The following is a 13,365-nucleotide window of genomic DNA, read 5'->3' on the forward strand; positions in this document are numbered from 1 at the left end:
ACGAATTACACTTCCCAGGATTCTTTGGGGGAGGCCATGACTGTTTTTAATGGAATAAAGGTCTGGTGTGGATGTGGCCATAGTCTTCACACACTTGCTCACTCACTCACACACACACTCTCTCTTCTTACTCTTGCAGGGTCAGAAGGAAGAATCAAGACACTTCTGCTACCAGTTTTGCTTAACTGAAATTAGTATGGAGTGACAAACTGTGGTTAATATGAACTATGGTTTATATGAAACCATGTAGGAGAAGGAGAGGGAAGGGGGAGAGGGACGATACGAGCCCGATGCTCGCTGTGGTTCATTCCTGCTTGTTCACATGGTGTGGGGAACTTCAGGCCCAAGAGCCAAATGTGGCCTTCCAGACCCTTCTATCCATAGGAAAGTGCCTCATACTGAGTGATTGCTGACCCATCTTCCTTACTATTGTCTACACCAGAAGTGGGGAAACATTTTGGCCCAGTGGGCCAGATCTGTTCCCACCACCACGGGGCAATTTTGACAGGTGGGCAGAACAACCCATCTGTCAATCACTGGGTGTCAGATGTTTGGCAGGTGGGTCATCCCCCTCCCCACTGTCAAAATGCCCATGCGTGGTGCTTCCTAAGCAGCTGACATTCAGCTGGTCTGTCAGGTGCTTGCGAAGCCTTGCACAAAGCATTTTGCCAGCCCTATGCCCAATTGTTTGCAAGCACCAAGCATAGGGTGGATAAAGCTGCTTTCTGCAGGGATTGTTTGTGCAACTGAGTTCCCTGCAGATTTCCCCCAAAATATCTGTACACCACTCTTGATGTCATATATGATCTGAGGTGCAGGGTGAACAGGTGGGTTTGAGGAAAACTGCCTCATGAGCCAAATTTGGCCCACGGGCTGGAGATTCCCCACCCTTCATGTGCACTGACTCTTAGGGGCTCTCTCGGGTTTCAAGACTTTTTCATGATTTATGTGGGGGGGTATATATGGCTTCCAAATATCTTAAATGGAAATGGACTGCCTTCAAGTCGATCCCAACTTATGGCGACCCTACAAATAGGGTTTTCATGGTAAGCAGTATTCTGAGGTGGTTTACCATTGCCTCCCTCTGAGGCTGAGAGGCAGTGACTGGCCCAAGGTCACCCAGTGAGCTTCATGGCTGTGTGCGGATTCGAACCCTGGTCTCCCAGGTCATAGTCCAACACCTTAACCACTACACTTACCTGGATTTAAATGAAAAGAATACATTGATTCCCAAGGAGATGAGAAGGTCTGTAAATCGCGAGGCTTATTAATAGCAGCATTCTGCAAGCGATACCAAAGAGGCAAATAAGTTGTCATCCTGGATTTCATTCTCTAGAGTGTGTGCGTGCGCGTGTCTCTTTATAAAAGAAAGCCACTTTGCAATCTTAAGTCTGCTTGGGAGAGTGAGGCTGTTCAACGCTCATTTTGCTGATACCTGCACATTGTAATGTTAACGCTTTATTAGTCATGTGGAGGAGGGGGGTGAGGGAAACATGGCATTTCCATTAGTATATCCTCCCCTTAATGACTGTCAGGCTGAACTAACACAGCTCTGTTTATTTCCCTGGGTAGAAGCCTTGTGGCGTATTTTGGGAATATAAATTAAAAATGTCTATTCTCTATTCAGTTTTTGCCAACCATTTCCCAGGATAATTTTTAAGTGGTGTGTCTCTGTCCGCAGGGTAGTAGGGGAGGCAAAGAAGCAGGTGCTGTGTTAACTGTTGCTCCTTTCTAAATCTGGCCCCTCCTTAAAATCTCAAAAGCAAGATTATTTGTCTTACAAATATTATAGGCTACATTTTCCTCTCTTCCTCCCCCCCCCCTTTTTTTTTTTTTTGCTGTGTGCTTAATGCTCCTTATTTCCATCTAGGTAAATAAGAAACTGAGGCTTGAAAACGGTAGCCTTGCGAGGGAGAACTTGCGGCTGAAGGCTGAGGTTGGAAGCCGATCGCCCCAGAAGTATGTAAATATTTTAGAACCTGTCGTGCATTATTCATTTAACCGTACGTAACTACTGGAGGGCCGTAACTGCAGTCACAGGGATGTAGACAGGGCTGGTTAGGAGCTTTGTCTTTGTTTTGGGGGTAGTGGGGTAGAGATTAAATGGGAATTCTGGACAGCTTGACTTCCTTGAGGCTTGGATGCCTGACATCTCTGAATGCATGGAGGTTTATATTATACAGAAACATTTTTAAAACCTGGAACGATGTTTCTAAAACTCCTTAATACCTCTCCACTTCCTATCCCCCTTCCCCAACCCCTGTACTGTTCTATATAAGGATAATATTGTTGATGATGATGATGGATTTATTTCCTGCTTTTTGAGTCCTCAAAGCAACCCGCAACATATAAATCGCAATGGATAACAATCGATGAATATTGAGATTAATATTATTTGTTGTCATTGTATTAAAAGTATTTCTAGTCCGCCCTTCACCCAAAGGTCCCAGGCCAGAAATGCCCAGGGTTCAAAATGAAGTTAACAATAGAAAAAGAACAGCCCACCAGACACAGTGGTCTCCTTTTCCCGACTTGTTTGACTTCCTCCCTTCCTCTCCTGAATTCTCTATCCTCAGGCAGTTGCTGTTAGGCGGTGGGTGAGTCAGGACCTTGCTTCCCTTTCTCTAAGCATTTCCCATCAGAAAAGATTTTCTGGGCAGCTTACAGCAAAATATAAAAAACACAATGTATCATCATCACAATTTTAAAAGCAACGTTAGAAGACAGGGTAGGGGGACTTTCACAGAGGAAGCATGGAACAGTTAGGAACCCAGGAAGCTGCCTCATACTGGGTCAGGCCATTGGTCCATCTAGCTCAGTATTGTCTACACTGACTGGCAGCGGCTCTCCAGGGTTTAAGACTAGGGTCTCTCCCAGCCCTACCTGGAGATGTTGGGAGATTGAATGTAGGAATTTGTGCTTGCAAACCATGAGTTCTGCCACTGAGCGACGTCCCTCCCCCTCAAAAATAGTTTAAAGCACAGATTTGATAATGCAGCTAGAGAAAGTGCAGATTTTTTTAAAGTATTCACTTGATATTAATCTTGGGTGACAAGGAATGTTATGAGGGTGCATGAACTGGCAGAGAAAGGACTGATGCAGGGATAGCCAATGTGGTGCCCTCCAGATGCTGTTGGACACCAACTCCCATCAGCCTCAAGTCAACCTGGGCAGTGGTCAGGGATGATGGGAGTTGGAGTCCAACAACAAATGGCTGTATTCCAAAGCCTGGGTTAGACCGAGAGACAATAACCAGCTCGAGGTCATGTCTAAGTGAGGATGCAATAGCTTAGTGCCAAATTCAGATGTGCAGGGTCATGCCCCCTCACAGCAATGCTCCCAGGATTCACTGTCTCTTCTGCAATTGCAGAATTGCAGAACCAGAATAAAATGGCTGTGTGCCTAGGCTCCCCCTCGCTCAGTCTCTCTCTCTGAAGGCTAAATGTTGCGAGAAATGTTTTGATTTTAAGAATTCTGAAATGAAGCCAAGTGTGGGACTAGGATTTGAGCGACCAAGGTACTTTGCCATGAAAGGACAAGGAAGCGTGTTGTTAGCCAAGTGAGAAGATTTGTTTCAGTGGCTGACATGCTCCCCTTTCATGCTGATTGGCTCGTACATAGGGGCCCTGCTCCCAAAAAAGTAAGGGGTTTACGGCAACCTGGGACAACTGCACCCCTGTGAGGATGTAAGCCCAAGTCTCGCTGTTCCTATCCTATATTCTAATCTGGCTCTCCATGTTCCCCCTTGTGTTCTAATCCTATCTAATCCATACCACTCCATTAAACTTTTCCAGACTAAAATTTAATCGGCCTGAGCTTTCTGTATAATAGGTGTATAATTTGGCCCTCCAGATGTTGCTGAATGACAACTGCCACCAGCCCTGACAAGCATGGTCAATGAAGAGGGATGATGGGAGCTGTAGTTCAGCAGCATCTGGAGGGCCAGAGGTTACCTACACCTGCCGTATAGATTTACTGGTGGAAGCATCTTCCGCCAAAAACGGTTCTCAGAGCAGCTTGCAAAGACTCTGTCCCTACCCACTGGCTTACAGTCTAAAAAGACATAACACAAAAGAAAAAAGGGTGGGGAGGGAGGAGGAAAAAGGTAAGGTGAGGCAGGCACTTGTTTTTAGTTACAGAGTTCAGCAGGTATGTAATTCAATAGGCCATGTAGCTGGATCTAAGCACAGTGGAAGGGCAGCTGCTTCCTTGCTCTCTGGGGGTGGCCTCAGTGATGACAGTTGGTAGCTGGAAGGAGAGCGGCTCTTGGGTGAAGCTGTATCCTATGCACAATGCCTCAGCTACTGCGATTAGTCCTGCACAGCCTGTGACTCGCCAACCTGAGCACAGCTGACCAGCCGTGTATGCTGGCCTACCAGAGGCTTGATAAGCCTCCTGTTTTTGCTTTCTGCCTGTGACTACAAAAATAGGTATGTCATACCTCTGCAGGGCCACCACTTAGGACTGGTGGATTGTGTTGTGTTTGTTTTATAAAACAAACTGTATATGCTGCTTGACTGTAAGGAAATCTCTAAGTGGCTTAGAAGGAACATTTAAAATTATCAATAAAGCCAGTTAGAAACAAGTAATTAAAATTTTTAAAAAAATGATTAAATCAGCAGTAAACTGAAAAGAGATTTAAATACATCGGCATCTACGTGTCTGGATGGGCTTGCCTAAACAGAAATGTTTTAAGCAGGTGCCAGAAAAAAGACAGTGAAGGCGCCTGCTTGATGTCGATAGGCAGGGCGTTCCAAAGTGTAGGTGCTGCCACACTAAAAAGAACACAAAAAGAACTATTTCTTACAAGTGCGGAATGAGCGTTCTGTGGCGCTTGTGACAGTGCCGGTTCCGCAGATTGAAGCAATCGAGTGGGAACATGTGAGGTGAGGTGATTCTGCCAGTACTCTGAAGGGTACTTTGGACCCTTAGAGAGCCAAATGTAGCACTGTATAGTTCCCCCTTCTCAAAATGTTGGTTAAAGTAGGCCACGTTGATAGCATGTGGCATGGGTTCCCCTTTGCTGCAATGACTCCTCCAGTTAGTTTTGTGGGGCAACAGCCCATTTCCTCCAACGTCCACGTGAGGGCACAATAAACTTTGAATCTGGGGTCCCCAACGTGGTGTCCCTGGGCACCATTGGACCCTTGGATATTCCCCTTGACACCCAGCAAAGCCCCTCCTATCCCTCTCAAGGGTTAACTCTTTCTTTAATTGGTTTTAAAGAGTGCTGCTAGATAGCTTCCATCATCCCTGACCATTGGCTGTGCTGGCTGGGGCTGGTAACAGTAGCAATCCAGCAACTCCTGGAGGGCTGCAAGTTCCTCATCCTTGATCTACTAGGTCAGAAGGCCCATTTCTTAAAATAGTGAGATGAGAAAGGCAATGGTTATCTCAACATGGCTATCTGATGTGTGCAAACCATAATGTTGGGTGAGACAATCTTATTCCTGTGATCAGTTTGCTAGAAATACACTGGTGATAGTTTAGTATATGCTGATGTAGCCCTCTGTACTTCTTGATGTGTCCATGATGGTCGTTCTGAGGTCTGGAGTCACTTGTTAAGAGAAGCTGCTCTTGAGAGTACAGTACTTTCTCTTGGTCAGCAAATTAGAGGTTGCCTCTAATACAGGTTGCATTAAATAAACATATTACACATTTCTTCCATTGAATATTTTGCTAGATCTGCATATAAGCTAACTGTGCTAAATTACTGCATATTTTGCAAAGAAAAGTCTCTCTGTTCCATGGCAACTACGGCTGGCTCTTCAAATAAACTACAACTTATTGATAGACCTGAGCATGTGCATAGTGCAGTCTCTCGTATTATTGCAAGGTAGGCCACTACTCGCATGTTAAAGAAAGAAGGCTACAGCCTGAAGGGCAAGTGGCCTGCAAATGTCAGAGGACATGCATGCGTCCTGCTTTCCAATAGACAACAGGTGGTGTTGGACTTTTGATGCCAGAGGCTGGTCCAAATCCAAATTCAGCCTCTGCTGTCAGAATCCCAACAATTCTTTTTCCCTAGTGGAAAGCAAGAAGTGTACATGTCCTCTGAAACTTGCTTTTCCTTTAACAATCTGAAACGGAGGACACTCAAATATACTTCCCCACTCCACAGGGAAACGTGTTAATCAGTCATGAGAGGTGCACAACTTGCTATAATCCATACTTGGCTACAGCTCTTGGTTGGTGAGGAGAAACCTCGACCACAAACCCCAGTTCAGATGACATGCTAAGGTGTGGAGATCCTTTTCTCCCCGCCCCCCAACAGGCCAACTTTAACAGATGAGCTGGACAATCATCTGACATAAGGTGATTAACACCTGTCAAAGTCCATTGCACAGAGGTTCCCACGCCCTGTGCTCAGCCCTTGGCACGGGCTGAGCACAGGACATTCAAAGCACTTTCCACATGCCTAACAACCAGGTGCTTGGGAACCACTGTGCAATAGGGCTTTGCAAGCACTGACAATTACAAACCTCTCCAAAGGTAGATATCCATGCAGCCACACACTGCCATTTGGTAATAAATATTTTCAAGGTGGCTTATAAATGGGACAATAAAAAATACTAAATGGCAGATAAAAGCAGCATAAAACTGAATTCAAAAGCCTAAAAAATTACAAAGATTTTAGCTTGGTACAACCCCCCCCCAAAAAAAAAACCCAGATGTGTCAGGCAAGCCTCACCAGGATGAACATTCCATAATCAGGGTGCTACCACTGAAAAGCTCTGTCTTTAGTTGCCATCTGCCTCACTTCAGATGGCATGGGGCATCTGGAAGGGGGACTCTGAAGATGATCTGAGCACACAGGTTGGGGAAAGTGATCCTTTATGTAGCTAAGCCAATTATGCAAGCACCAGAACTTTGAATTGTGCATGGAAATATCGGTAAAACAAAGAAAGTGATCTAGGAAGTTGGTTTTAATTCTTTATCAGAAACACTGCTGCGCTCAAGTGGTTGCTACGTTTTTGAAGTTTGCTGGCAGAGTGTTCCAAGGAAACAAACAGCTTCACAAAAAAAACCCTAAAAAAAAAAAAAACAGTTCCAGCAATGCGTAAACCGAGCAAAAGCTGTACATCAGAGAGGAATATAATCACAAGACTCCAAATGAGTCTTTTAAAAAAAAAACCCTCTAAAGGATGGTGACAATTACTGAATTTCATATTGGCATTTTTATATTTGACAAGGTGACATTGTGGATGAAATGTGTATTGTAAAACACTGCTGAGCTGTAAGAAAATGATTGAATGTAAATATTTCAAGATGTGGACTGCTGTTCAAATGTTATCATAAATCTCTGCCATTGTTTTAGGGGATAATTCTTCATGCATATTTGAGTTGAATGGATAGGTCCAGCCCCTGGTAGGGTAATCTTCTGCTTGTTATTGCCTTAGTGCTGCTAATGGTTTAATTTTCAGCTGCAGACTTTTTTTTAAGTATTCTCTGCACCCCTTTACAATAGATGTGGAATTTTTAGTCTAACTAGGGCATACAGACCCTGCACATGCTGCTTTGCTTAACTTTAAAAGGCACGTGGTTGAGTCATCCTGGTGTTGGCACAGCATCCAGGCATGGAAGATTTGGCATAAGATTTGATAAGAGTTTCACGTAAGTTGCACACAGGCCAAGGCAGAGCACCGAACGAGGCTTTGGAAGCACAAACACACACCTTCCTTTGACAATATAAAGGTCTAGGCACTAAGGCAAAGGTGGGGACCCTGTGACCATCCAGATGATGATGGACTTTCAGCTCACACCAGTCCCAGCAAGCATGGCAAATGGTCAGGGATGGTGGCCTGTAGTCCAGCAGCATTTGGAGGACCTCAGGTTTCCCCATCTCTGTACCTGTCTGTGGTCTGTGATTTTCCCTTCCCTCTCAGTGTTCCCATTATTTTTTTTTTCCAGTCCATGCTGTACGTTTATCTGTCTTCTCCTGAGCTTACTTGATCAGAGTGATGAGTGGTTTATATGAAGGAGTGTTGTTGTTTTGTATCCTTTTTTAAAAATTTATATTTTGGTTTCTTGCAGATTTGGAAGGTTTACTGTTGCGGCACTTCAGTCCAAGCTAGAACAGTGTGAGCGTGAAACGAACCGCCTTAAGAAAGCCTTGGAACGAAGTGATGCCTACATAGAAGATCTGGAGTTGCAGGTTTCGCAGCTGAAGAGGGAAGGCAACCAAACGAAAGATGACAGCGTGGAAAGCGAAGCTGCTGGCCCTATGGAGGATAAAGAGAGCAAATGCGCAGCTGGTGAGATTGCACTGCTGGACAGCCCAGAAGAGCACATGGACCAAAACTGTTTGTGCACTAGCCATAGTCCTAATGACCTTGAGCAGCCAGCAGGTAGCGGACTGTTAGGGAGCAGCAGTGATGTGTGCTTAAATTCAGCCAGCCAGGGGTGTTCAGATGAGCCTGTTGCACAATGCTCAGCCAACAGTGATGGTTTTACAGGCTCCCAGGAGGGTCTCTTGGATATAGGTGGCTCTGATATGGAGACCTGTTCAGAGCAAACTTGGGATAAAATAGAGGACTGCGTACCCTATAAAGAAGAGCTTTATGAGCTTCCGGATCCATGTACGCCGTTGTCTCTCAGTTGCCTCCAGTTGAACACTCCCACCAACAAGGATGATCCTGCCGTGAAAGAGGAGGATGCGAGAGAGTCGCCCACCTTTCTAAGGAAACTGGAATTTGAGGATTTTGGCGAGGCATCAGATGACTGTAACAAAGACTCTCCAGAACATAGTGCAAGTAGTTGCGAGAGCAGCGAGACCAAGGTGACTTGTTTTGCTTCCGAGAAGCCAGTGTTTTGGAACAGGTGCCAGCAGCATTATGATGAGAACTTGGACTTTGAGGGCACGGAGCCAAATGCAGTGCCTAGCGACTCTGGAGAGCCTTCGGCAAAATCCAGCGACAAACCACACAACCCCAGTGAGCCTAAAAAACTGCATCCTGTCCGCTCTTCAGAAATGAATCGCACCAGGACATCCAGCGAGGCATCTATGGATGCCGCCTACCTTGATAAAATCTCTGAACTGGATTCCATGATGTCGGAATCAGACAATAGCAAAAGCCCATATTATATTTCTAAGTCATCTTCTGACCTGGATAATTCCTGCAAGTCAACACAATGTCCTGATCTTTTAAATGAAAAAGATAAGACTATCAAGGACAGGAAGGATCCAAACCCTCTAAAATGTCCTCTTGCAGGTGATAATTTGGAAGATGGGAACGACTGGAAATCTGCAACTTTTTCAATCCTTTCTCCATCTGCATTGGACGTAACTGAGCCTTTCCCGCTATTTGCAGGTCGGACTTCAGAAACAAATGAAACAAAATCTCGGAGCTTCTTATTCCAAAGAGAGCTTTCCCCAAGCTTTCTGTTTAGCAACTCTCGAGGGTCATTTGAAGAGCACAAACTTGGGTCATCTCTCTATAAGGTGGCACCTGAGCTGCAGAATCTCCACAACCAACTCCAATCTCCTTGGTCGTCGTCCTTCATACCCCCAAAAAAAGCCAAAAGCATCCACGCATCGGCAAAAAGGAAAATTCAGAGTAGCCTGTCTAGTGCAAGTCCATCAAAAACAACTAAGAACTGATTCCCTTGTTGACTTTCATTTTGGTTTTTTTTCTAAACAAATAAAATATTTAGTGCCGATGTGAAAATGTTCCTTTTTCCACCCCATCCTGCAAATTCTTCTTGGGTTCTCTGGTGACCTCAGTCTGTCCCACTTATAAACTGAGTGATGGAGTGTGAGAATTCTTTGCAGCAGCGCTGGGGATCTTGTGACCCTCCAGATGTTGCTGGACTACTACACCCATCATTCCTGACAATCGGCCATGCTGGCTGGGACTGATGGGAATTCGAGTCCAACAGCCAGTGGCGGCTGGTGGCTCCATGCCAGCGGGGCAGTGGAATCCGCTCTGGGGTTTAGTCCAGACTTTCAAGGAACACCTTGGAGAGCACCTTGAAAGTTTGAACTAACCCCCAGAGTGTATTAGTCTTCCCCACTGACATGGAGCCGCAACTGCCAACAGCATCTGGAGGGCCACAGGTTCCCATTCCCTGCTTTAGAGTACACTTTTCTGAAGAAGCGTTATTTTTTTAAAATAGATGTCTTCAGTTTTAGACAGCTTGGGGGTTTTGTTTTTTAGGGTTGGGTTATGTGAAATCTTTATCCTATGAGGAGCCGTTAAATGTCCAGTCAGTGAGTGTTGATAGATCTTCAAAACGGTTTCTCCTTGAAACAAATCTTTATATGAGTAAGACAGCTTCTTTGTTCCCTTTTCTTCTGCACAGATCTGACAGCAGCTGTTGCAAAGCCCACTTTCTGGCTTTCACCATGAAACATTTGCTTGCTCATACCTGCATGAGTCTCTGCTGAATCTGTAACTTTAAATATGTAGCTTTTAGTATCTTTCTTTGCAAGTTTTCAGTTGGGAAAAGCACAGTCTTTTTGCTTAAGACAGAAAACCCAGTTATTTTTGTCTTGCCTTTTTTTTAATTAAACACTGCTTTTAACTTTCCAAAAAGAGAAAGCTCCACTGTTGTACAAGACCGTGTTGTTTGTGCCTGTGTAGTTCATAAAAATGGGTTGGTATGCTAATAGCTTGTTTACCAAATGTGCACTGAGCATTTTACATGAATACTGTACTGTTTTACATGAATACTGCATGCTTTTCTATGTGGAATGAATAAAAAAATGTCACAAGCATTGTAATCCTTGACGTTGCTTCAAATATTGAATTAGCATACGCAGAATTGAAGGTTCCTGTAATTAGAAATCCTACGCTGAATTTTCATTAAGCTGTTCCCGTGATAGTAATACATACCGGTTTTGCCAATGTAGTAGAGAATGATATAGCTGGTATCTTGGATTTCTATCATGTATTAATGTTTTATTATTAATTCACTTGTATCGTACCCTTGCCTTCAAAGAGCTCAGGGCAGCTGAGCATACATGGGGCTGTTGCTGTTTCTTTGGGTGCAGGGCTGCATGTCAGCCCCTGTCAACTAGAGTGGCTGGTCTAAATGATACATTATGACACTCCCAATCCCTTGTAATGTATAGCTGAGAATGGGTGATATAGATCACATTAGCATCTTATCTTATGGTCCACTTCATTGGCTTGTAGGATTTGGGAAATGATTGCACAACCGACCAGGGCTGGATGAATCTGTTACTTTCGCTTCCTCTCTTTCTCCTTTTTCAGTCTTCAGTCCTCCACGTCAGTTTGCCACTTCAAAAGAAAAAAGGCCTCATGAAAATTCATCAGCATTTTAGTATGAGCTTTTCCTAATCCACACATTGATGTTTGCTAAACACATTTTTGCAAGCAGTTTCCCCTAACGGGATGCATTTCTGCTCTTTTCACTAATACATGTTGATGCACACTCTCCTGTGATGTACACGCTCACATTATTTGGATGAAGAACATCCCAAAATCCAGAGAAAAGTGGATTTTGATGAATAACTCTCCTTTGGTTTGCATATTGTTCCAGAAAGTGTCAATTGGGTAGGCTTGCATTTAAAAGCCAAAGCTAATTTCTCCCCATCCGAATAACCTACCCGTATCCCTGTAGCATGTAAATTTGGCCTGAACTTCAGGGTTTCAATCCATCTCTCTCAGCTATATCACATCAGCTCTCAAAGGATGGCTGGAGAAGGATTGTTTGGTCCAGCCCTACTACAGGACCTATTAATGGCTTTTTGTTGGGGTCAGTCATGTTCTGCTTCCACCCCACCCTCAACCTCCTCTCATTCCTTAGGCTTGTAAGGTACAAACTGCTTCCAAAAACTGTCACAGCCAGTAGTGTCAGAATTAATTCTGTGACCAGCTTTAAAAGAAACCAGTACACAGTTAAGCAAAATTGGAGAGAGCACATAATGTGTGGAAGATAGTCCTCGTTAGCTAAGTCAGGCAGGAATAATGTACATACCATCCAATTTCCTGGCCTCGCAGCCGGAATGCATTGCTTGCCAACCAGCCATGTTTGTCCAGTGAGCAAAAACAACTGCTTAAGATGGTTGCTTCTCCAGAAGAATATGTTTCAGCATCTGATGGGTTTAAAAAACAAAAGTAGAAAACTATATTTTAGTGCCTAACTAGCAAAATTATAGCTGCTGTGGCTTTTGATCGCATATGAAGCAAGGATAGGGAACCTGTGGCCCTTCAACTGTTGTTGAGACTCTCTAAACTCCCATCAGTCCCAACTAGCATAGCCAGTGGTCAGGGAAGCTGTCATCTAAGCATGTCAACTCTAGAATGCCACAGGTTCGCCATCCCTGCCTTACCTGATAAAAGCAATAAGACCAAGCATTTTCATTGGTAGGACCAAGGTCGAAGGGTACATGCTTTTGCTCTGGTGTATTACTGTAATGGGCAGTGAAAAAGTTTTAGAAGTTGATATTTCATTTTGAACAGTTAAGTGGTAGCATTCAAATTTGCAACCTTCCTTAGATATTCTTTTAAAAGAACCTATAAAGGCCAGCTTGCAAACTTGATTTAACAAATTGTTTTAAATCAGGAATGGAGGAATTGTGGCCCTCTAGATGCTGAACCACTATTCTTATTGTCCCCAACTGTTGGCCATGCTAGCTGAGGCTGATGGGAGTTGGAGTCCAACAACATCTGGGAAATATCTGGGTTCCAATCCCAGCTTATAAGGTCAGCTCTGTTTTATCCTCATGTTTATGTTTTCATGGTTTACTGAGATTGTTTTATTGCGTGTTTTAATTAATGGAAATTCATATTTTCATGTTTGTATAATTGGTTTTTTTATATCTAAACTGCTTAGAAGCCTACTTTGGCATGAAGTGTATAAATTAATTTTTGCAGGGGAATAGAGCCGAGAGCATGGGCTATGTTGTTGACAGCAGGGGTGAGGTTCAAGGTCATGATGCATTGCTCAGATTTGTAGGCAAAAGCTTCTGCTTCTTGGTGGCACCTTCTTCTGCCTCTTCTGACCCAACCATTTGGGAATTGCAGTCCTACATGTTCTCAAACCACTGTGCAAAATCAGAGTTCCAATTAAATCTAATAGTTTCTCTAACACGCTGTTCTTCAACATTGGGTCTCCAGATGTTGTTGGAGTACAACTCACATCAACCCCAACCAGCTTAGCCAATGGCCAAGGATGATGGGAGCTGTAGTCTAACAACATCTAAGGATCCAAGGTTGAAGAACAGTGCTCTGTCAGTCTTGGAGACCGATACTGTGAATGGAACATATTTTTAAGAGCATAGGGAAAATGTAGAGATGTATTTCCTCTCTAGTCAAATATAGTCTACCCTACTTGGCAGTGGCTCTTCAACGTCTAAACTAGGAGTCTTTTTCCTATCACCTGCTACTTAATTCTTCT

The 13,365-nt window shown here is 44.0% G+C and overlaps 1 protein-coding gene across 2 annotated transcripts in view; it reads left to right on the top strand.

Moving 5' to 3' along the window:
- The window catches only part of OBI1 (ORC ubiquitin ligase 1), a 32,786-nt gene extending 22,063 nt beyond the window's left edge, over window positions 1-10,723 (top strand). For both annotated transcript variants that reach the window (XM_061626550.1, XM_061626551.1), the window contains exons 5-6: window positions 1,871-1,959; window positions 8,035-10,723. In XM_061626550.1, the coding sequence (XP_061482534.1) occupies window positions 1,871-1,959; window positions 8,035-9,601 (1,656 nt within the window). In that variant the 3' untranslated portion in view covers window positions 9,602-10,723. The remainder of the gene's footprint in view (window positions 1-1,870; window positions 1,960-8,034) is intronic.
- The last annotated feature ends 2,642 nt before the right edge of the window (window positions 10,724-13,365 follow it).

This window comes from Rhineura floridana, chromosome 5, assembly GCF_030035675.1.
Source record: "Rhineura floridana isolate rRhiFlo1 chromosome 5, rRhiFlo1.hap2, whole genome shotgun sequence".
Classification (NCBI taxonomy): Eukaryota; Metazoa; Chordata; class Lepidosauria; order Squamata; family Rhineuridae; genus Rhineura; species Rhineura floridana.